Source organism: Misgurnus anguillicaudatus, unplaced genomic scaffold (genome assembly GCF_027580225.2).
Source record: "Misgurnus anguillicaudatus unplaced genomic scaffold, ASM2758022v2 HiC_scaffold_29, whole genome shotgun sequence".
Taxonomy (NCBI): domain Eukaryota; kingdom Metazoa; phylum Chordata; class Actinopteri; order Cypriniformes; family Cobitidae; genus Misgurnus; species Misgurnus anguillicaudatus.
Genome location: NW_027395279.1, coordinates 4,296,487 through 4,304,957, shown reverse-complemented (window position 1 = coordinate 4,304,957; position 8,471 = coordinate 4,296,487). Strand labels below are relative to the sequence as shown.

The following is an 8,471-nucleotide window of genomic DNA, read 5'->3' as shown; positions in this document are numbered from 1 at the left end:
TTATTATTATTATTATAGATATTACTGTTGCCATTTTTTTTTTACAAAATATTAATATTATCACCATTCTTTTATATAATATTATATGTTTTGTTTTTAGTATTATTATTAATCATATTATTAGGATTAATAATAATAATAATAATAATAATACTATTTTGCTTATTATCATTGCTTCATATACATTTTATTATTATTATGTAAATATGTGTATTATTTTTTATTATTATTATTATCATTGCTTCATAACAATATCATCATCTAAATTATTATCAGTTTAATTTATTATTATTATTATTTTGCTTATTATAATAGCTTCATAACAATACCATCATCACAATTGCTTTTTTGTTTTCTGTTTTGTTTTGTTTTGTTTTGTTTTGTTGTTTAGTATTCTGTTTAATTGTATGTTGTATGTTTTGCACTTATAATAAAAAAGTAAAAAAAATCTATAAATTAGCATTAAATATTGTTCAATGTTCAATTTATTTATAAAGCACATAGTTAATACAACAGAAGTTGACCAAAGTGCTGTAATTAATAATAATAATAATACAATTTAAAAACAAACATTGTTACACTTCATTGATTGGTTTAAATGATTTTATTGTCATACTAGATCTTTGAGGCAGAACACAACCAAACCTTAACATTATTTTGTCTGACTCTATCAGACTGACTTTCGTGAGTCATTATGGGACTGGATGGAGTGACACACATGAGACTTGATAAACAGACAGGACATACAGGTTTTACATTGAACAAATTTAGCATCTGTCACACAAACATTGCATAATCAGGTGTGTGAAAGAGGTTAGAAGTCAGTACAGCTTAAAGTGTGACAGAGGTCAGAGACACAGTTTATATTCCAGTATGTTAAAGCCCATCTGATAATAAATGACATGAGCATTTGGAAAATACACTGTTAACCCAGATATTGTCTTTACTTAAACAATAAAGTAATCATCTCTTAATATTTTAAGTATTTGTACATTTAACTTTTAAGGGGGCATGCACGGCCGCCGTATGTTTTCAATTTTCAAAAAAGCCAGCAGCTGGTGTTTTTTTCTGCGCTTTGCCCCAGCGCTCTGCTTTTCTGTCTGTGTTGAAAAAAGTTTAACTTGAGGAAGAATGATCAGCTCATCAGTGTCACTTCTCACTCGGCCGTCCAATCACAGTGGATGAGGGGCGGGACAAATACTACAACAACCAACTGGCGCATCGTTCAACGACTGATAAACAAAGCAAAGTATCATAACAAAAGTGCTCAACTGGAAAAAAGCTGGCAAGCGCCTACAGTCGGTATCCGCCTGGTGTTTTCTGCTGTGTTTAAACGCTTTGGTGTGCAAACCCCAAACCTTCAGTTTTAGATGAATTCATATTTTAATCTGATCTCAAATTTAAATGTGAGAGCTTTTAGGTACAAATATATAACTAACATACAGTGTGCAAAAGTTCACTAATGCTGAGTTTGAGATGAGATGGAGCAGGAGTTCAGTACAGTCAATCCAGAAGACAGCAGGCGAAAATTTAAGGGAATGCATGCCTTTGAAGAAACCTCGAAGTCCTTTACATTTTCAAGTTAACTTTAGTTTATAAGCCATCTCACCAGTGTGCTGAATCAGCAAATGAAGTTTTACACTCCTAACAGTTTAAATATTCATCCAAATGTATGCACAGCCCAATAAAAAGTTAAATCAGGTAAGAGGTTATTGTAGTTTTCATTGGGACAAAGATAACATGAGATTTGTGTGTCGCAGTTCAAGTGCGCACATTAACATGTATTGACTAGTATAGGAAATATCACATTATCTTTCTTAAATCAAGTATGTATGTACTGTATTGTATGTATGAGCAATACTATGGGTGCAAATATGTTACACTTTTGTAATTTTGGCTTTAGGAGATCTTTTTTTCTGAAATGTAAGTTTAATCATTCATCAAAGGGTGTCATATATTTCTCTATATGCTCTTATGGTTTCTTTGTTTTTCAGAATAACTCCCCCTAGATTTACACAAGGTCCCTCCCTCCTCTATCTGCTATAAATGTATGAATACAGCAGAGAGTCGTGCAGTCCTGTGCAGTTCATTACAGATTTAAAATGGCTGTTTTTGAGACACTTCTGCAGTTTTCCAGTAGTGGTACAATACTGGCTGCCTTGCTTGTGGTTTTGGTTTTATATGTGCTTTCATCCAACTCCAAATCTCACAAAGAAGGAAAAGATCCACCAGGACCCAAACCACTTCCACTGCTGGGAAACCTGCTGACGCTGGACCTGGAAAGACCCTTTGATACTCTCTGTGAGGTGAGACATCTTAACAAGAATAAAACCTTCATTTTGAGATTTCTTTACTCATGTTTTACTCTTTAACCTCCAGCTTTCCAAAACATATGGAAACATATTCCAAGTGTTTTTGGGTCCCAATAAATTTGTGGTCTTGACCGGATACAAAACAGTTAAAGAGGCGCTCGTGAATCGAGCAGAAGAGTTTGGTGATCGAGATATTCAACCTAGTTTCAAACTACTTAATGAAGGAGATGGTAAGAAGATCTTAAACTTTAAGTATTTATTTGCACAACCATGTACACATGTAGAAGGGCAGAGTTCTCCCAAATGAAAGATAATGGTCCAATCAATCATCTGGGTATTTGTTGGTGTTTTGGTCAGGGATTGTCTTTGCCAATGGGGATAGCTGGAAAGAGATGAGACGCTTTGCTCTGACTAACCTGCGTGACTTTGGGATGGGCAAGAGACGAAGCGAAGACAAAATTGTGGAGGAAATTCAGTATCTGAAAGAAGAGTTTGAGAAGTTTCAAGGTACGACAATACACATCTGGACATCTGAAGTCATACTCATACTTTATAAGATTCATCAAGAGAGTTTGTTTGTTTTTACAGGGAAAGCATTCGATACAACTCAACCCGTGAACTACGCTGTATCAAACATCATCTCATCTATTGTGTATGGCAGCAGATTTGAATACACAGATCCTCGCTTCACAGCAATGGTTGACAGGGCAAATGAAAACATTCGGATTGGTGGATCTGTTTCTATTCGGGTAAATAAATACTTTAAATTACATTGTTGCTATTTACATTTTACTACAAGTGGACCATGCCTTCGGCTACGCAAGACTATATTTGACATATCAGTGGGTATAAACAAGCCAGCATAGGTTAAATTATGACCCAACGTCTTGGGTTCATCCCTTTTTGACCCAATGCTAGGTTGAACATAACATGTTAAGGGTGGCATTCCTTTCACTATTTGTGCATCTTCTAATAAAGGTCATAAAGATATTCTAGATATTTTATAGATGTCCCATTCATGTTGTTTGTCTCTACTCTATTTTTGTAGCTGTATAACACATTTCCATGGCTGGGTCCGTTCCTGAACAGCAAAAGGGCTGTCATAAGAAATGCTATAAAGAACATAGAGTCAATAAAACAGTTGATATCTGAGCTGTTAGAGACCCTGAATCCACAGGACAGCAGAGGATTTGTTGACTCCTTTCTCATCCGAAAACAGAGCGACGAGGTATGGAAATACATTACAGGGTTTTTCTTCACATACTGAATACAGAAAGAAGTTTAAAGAAATCAGTCACTTACACAAGCAGTACACAATGCAAGATGGGTTTAGTTGAGCATATAATCCATGACATAATCCATTTTGTTTTTTAATGTTGAATAGGACTTTGTAGCCTCATGGATTTGGCAGAAATGAATAAATGTTGCATTCTGTGTTTGTCAGAAATCCAGCAAGAAGGACTCACATTTCCACCAGGACAATCTTATCATCTCTGTGGGAAATCTTTTTGCTGCTGGTACTGACACTACAGGAACAACATTGCGCTGGGCTCTGATGATTATGGCCAAATACCCTCATATCCAAGGTAAAAAAAAAGACTTTCCTCGGTCTGGCTGAATTAATTTCTGAAGGATCAATAATGTGCTGTGTTTGTATGCAGATCAAGTTCAAGAGGAGATTGACAGAGTGATTGGTGGACGTCAGCCAATGGTGGACGACAGAAAGAATTTACCTTACACAGATGCCGTGATCCATGAAGTACAGAGACTGGCCAACATAGTGCCCATGAATCTACCACATACGACCAGCTGTGATGTGAACTTCAATGGATATTTCATCAAGAAGGTCTGTCAAAAAGATATATGTTTAATAAAGGCCAGCTAGTGTGTAAAAGCTCACGTTCTTATCTCAAGAGCTGCTGTAAATGCAATTGTGCAACCTTTGTTGAAAAAACTCAACTTGATCCGGAAATGTGCAGTAATCAATCTCTAAACTGCCTTTCATTTCTAAGCTTTTGGAGAATGTAGTGTTTTCACAGCTCACAAACAAACTCCAGTCTTATTTGAATGCTTTTAATATTTTGGACATGTTCCTATATGGTTTAAGATCATTACATAGCACTGAGTCAGCTCTTTTGAGGGTTACAAATGATAAATTGTTTGCTCTGGATTCAGGTTCTTGAGTTTTGCTGGTTTTATTGCACTTGAGGTCTGCATTTGACATCACTGACCATAACATTCTTCTTGAACGACTAGATTGTATGGTAAATGTTAATGGCAATGTATTACAATGTTTTGCTTCTTACCTTGAGAATGGGAATTTTTCTGTAAATGTAAAAAATCATCCCCCCTCATCTGCACCTGTTTTTTGTGAGGTACCCCAGGGATCTGTTTTGGGACCTTTATTGTTTTCCCTTTATATGCTTTAATTGCCCCTAACGGTTTTTTAGAAATACAACATTTTATATTACTGTTTTGTACTGTAGACGATTCCCAATTTTACCTTCCAGTAAGGCTTGATACCACTGGTTCATTTGATGTTATTGAAATGTGTAAATGATATCAAGAAGTGGATGACAAATCATTTTTGCAGCTAAAAAGAGTTTTTAATTCTTAGTTGTCTTGCAAATTCCATGCTGTGGAAGCCCAATAAGGTTCTCTTTTAACTAATGTATGCAAACAAATCTAAAATCATGGAGTGATATTGGACTCTTCACAATTTTTTGATAAACAAATCAGAGCTGTTATTAGAAGAAGCTTTTTCAATTTAAGATCTGTTGCAAAGTTAAAGAATCGGCTTTTAAGCAAATATTTAGAATTTGTGATTCTTGCTCTTGTAATATCACAATACTTGTTTTCAATTATTGCAGCTGTCTTTATTCTGCACTTACGAAAATTAACCATGGTTTTATTGTGGTAAAAGTGTAGTACCCATGTTTTTTTTTTGGTGTACTGATTATGATCAGCAAAACTATAGTTTTACTACACTAACCATGGTTTAACTATGGTTTTTGAAAACCTTGGTTGTCAAAACTATGGATATTTTGTGGTTACCATGGTTTTACTACAGTAAACATTTTTTTTGTTTTAACTGTAGGAAAATCAGAGCTAATTTTCGTAAGGGTTGTCTCCCTCAATCTTTATTGTCACGATTGCAAGTTGTTCAAAATGCAGCCATAGGACTTGACTAAAGGTCTACTCCTTTATTGGACATTTTTACATTAATCTACATACTCTTCTCTACTGTAAATCATAGTTTTACTCTTTAGCTTTTGAAAACCTGTAATTGTTGTTTTTATTGTGTAGATCTGATCTGTACTTTGGATCAATCTATATTGTGTTTAAATGTGTTTTATAAATAAATGTTGTTGTTGTTGTTGTTGTTGTTGTTAGCGACAGATACTGCCAAAATTTGTACATGTGTAATTTGGTCTTCTGTTTGTTTTCTAGGGTACCTCTGTAATTCCTCTGTTAACGTCTGTATTAAGGGATGAAAGTGTTTGGAAGAAACCACAAAGCTTTTATCCAGAACACTTTCTTGATGAGAAGGGCCAGTTTGTTAAGAACGACGCTTTCATGCCCTTTTCTGCAGGTACTTTCAAATCTACATGTTGTAGTATGCTTGCAGGATGTATACATTTGAGCAATAATTCATTTCTCTCTCTCTCTCTCTCTCTCTCTCTCTCTCTCTCTCTCTCTCTCAGGCCGCAGGATTTGTCTAGGAGAGAGTTTGGCCAGGATGGAGCTCTTTCTTTTCTTCACCTCCCTTCTTCAAACCTTTCATTTCACTCCTCCACCCGGCGTGTCTGGAGATGAACTGGATCTCAAAGGAATCGTTGGAATCACATTGAATCCATCACCACACAAACTGTGTGCCGTCAAACGCTCCTGAATATCCATCCACACATGGATATTTTTAGAACTGATTTCACAAAATGCACATACAAAAACTGTAAATATGTAAATAATGAAAGAAATTATTAGCCAACAATGTGCAAAGCTACTTTTATTGTATTATAATGATTATGCTTACAGTAGATTCATTTTTATTTGTTCAGATGTTTTGCTAAAAGGCAATTATAAAGAAAAACATAAACAAATAATACATTTATTAAACTGCCTTTGGTGAATTTTGTAACTGTGACACAAGCTGAATATAAAACTGAATTTATTAAACAGAAGACCTCAGCTAATAATAAATTTACTGTATGCAAAATATGTGCTTATAGGCAAAAATAGATTCATTTAAATAAAACGACAAAAATTATATGAAATACTGATTTATTACAATTTCTAAATAAGATTAATAGTTTTGTTTCTCAGATAATACAATTTTAAGTCAGTCATACAGTAGTGATGAAGTGATCAAAGCTCTATAAATCCTAATCTTGTTAAAAGCACCACTTCTGTGATTTTCCTTTAATGAATCTGTTAAACTTGTATGCAACGTATATAATAATAATACAAAATGAGAGGAAAACTGCAAAAGGTCCACTTTTTGAAAAAAAGGATGCCCCTTTCACTAAGTTTACATACTGTACACCTGATTTTTAAATGTTTGGTATTGACTTCATGACCATCACTGATTGTTTGCATCTATTGTAATGGTTGTGTGAGTCTCTTGATTGTCCGCAATGTGAAACATTTAATCTGAATACAGTCACTGATAAACAGGGTTCAAAGATGCAGAAGATGCTGAAAATAAGAAACCCATAAACGAACATCACAAAACACAAAAATTGTAATTGATTTGTAACTTACAGTATTAGGAATCAGGTTTATGTTAACTTTTTAATTGGTTTAGTTTTTTTTTTTTTTTTTTTTACAAATTCTGTTATTATTTTGTGTTGCAAATTTTCTGTAAACATTTCTCATGTGAAATAACTTGTTCAGGGCAGGACTACATTAAAAACAAAGCTTAATTTTAAAAATTCTTTATTCAAATGTTCAGCATTCTCCAGTTTCTGCAAGGTATATGCACACTTATGACCCCATCAGTACCATTAAAAGTAAATGACCAGATGAAAGTCCAATAACATGTAATAATAAACAGAACTATATAAAACACTACTGAAAACACTTAAAACCACTGAAAAATAAATGTTTTAAATGTTAAAAATTAAATGTGCTAATAAATTATTGAAATATTTTCTTAAAATTTCAAGGGGTACTTCAAGCAAATAATTTAGGTCAAGGGGGTCTGCTGAAAAAATACTTTAAAATAGGGGATAGTAAGTTGTGGCATACTCACACAGTCATTTTAAAAAGACACAATGCATACATACCTGTACAGCAAAAAATTAAGTAGAAAAAAGTATTTAGAATTGTAGTTTAACCAGACCAGCCAGACATTAAGGAGTGGTTTCCTGGACAGAAAGTCAGGACTAAGCCTATAGTTATATTACAAACATACCTTACAAAAAACAATACTGGTGTGCAGTAATACAGTATCTTAACATATTGTTTTTAGTTGTTTTTAAATGAAGGCAGCTCAAACATGCATTTTAGTCCAGGACTAGGATAAGTTTTCATGAAATGAGGTTGAATGCATGCTATTGAAGAAACCTCGAAGCAACACAAGTCCTTTACATTTTACATTACATTCTCACCAGTTTTATTCTCCTAACAGTTTAAATATTCATCCAAATGTATGCACAGCCCAATAAAAAGTAAAAGCAGGTAAGATTTTTTTGTGGTTTTCAATGGGACAAAGGTAACATGAGATCTGTGTGTCAGAGTGCACAAGCTCACATGACTTGACTGGTTTAGAAAATATCACATTATCTTTCTTAAATCTTTATTTTAAGTATGTATGTATACTATATGTATGAGCAATGGTATGGGTGCAAATATGATATATAAATGAAGAGTTTGTTTCCAAAACACGATAAACGCCATTTAAAAAAAAATGAGTTACTGCCAAAATCAGTATTATATCAGGTCAGTATTTAAAAGGAAATTCTTAATTTTACGCAAAATCCAATATCCGCCATGTTATTCTGTCATCTTTTCTTCCTTTTTTCCCAAAACGCGATTAACGCCACTCCTCCTTTTCTACAGAATGCAATAAATCCGCTCCACAAATTACAGAGCACAATTCCATGCAATGTAAACAAACAATGGCTGCGCGTTGAATACACAGAATCCTAGTTTTCCTCA

The 8,471-nt window shown here is 34.0% G+C and overlaps 1 protein-coding gene across 1 annotated transcript; it reads left to right on the top strand.

Moving 5' to 3' along the window:
* Nucleotides 1–2,045: 2,045 nt before the first annotated feature.
* Nucleotides 2,046–7,068, top strand: LOC141362867 (cytochrome P450 2K1-like). The gene is made up of 9 exons (XM_073865127.1): nucleotides 2,046–2,306; nucleotides 2,380–2,542; nucleotides 2,670–2,819; nucleotides 2,901–3,061; nucleotides 3,361–3,540; nucleotides 3,757–3,898; nucleotides 3,974–4,158; nucleotides 5,763–5,904; nucleotides 6,017–7,068. Exons 1-9 carry the CDS (start codon nucleotides 2,103–2,105, stop codon nucleotides 6,202–6,204), a joined length of 1,515 nt encoding a protein of 504 aa, XP_073721228.1. The 5' UTR covers nucleotides 2,046–2,102; the 3' UTR covers nucleotides 6,205–7,068.
* The last annotated feature ends 1,403 nt before the right edge of the window (nucleotides 7,069–8,471 follow it).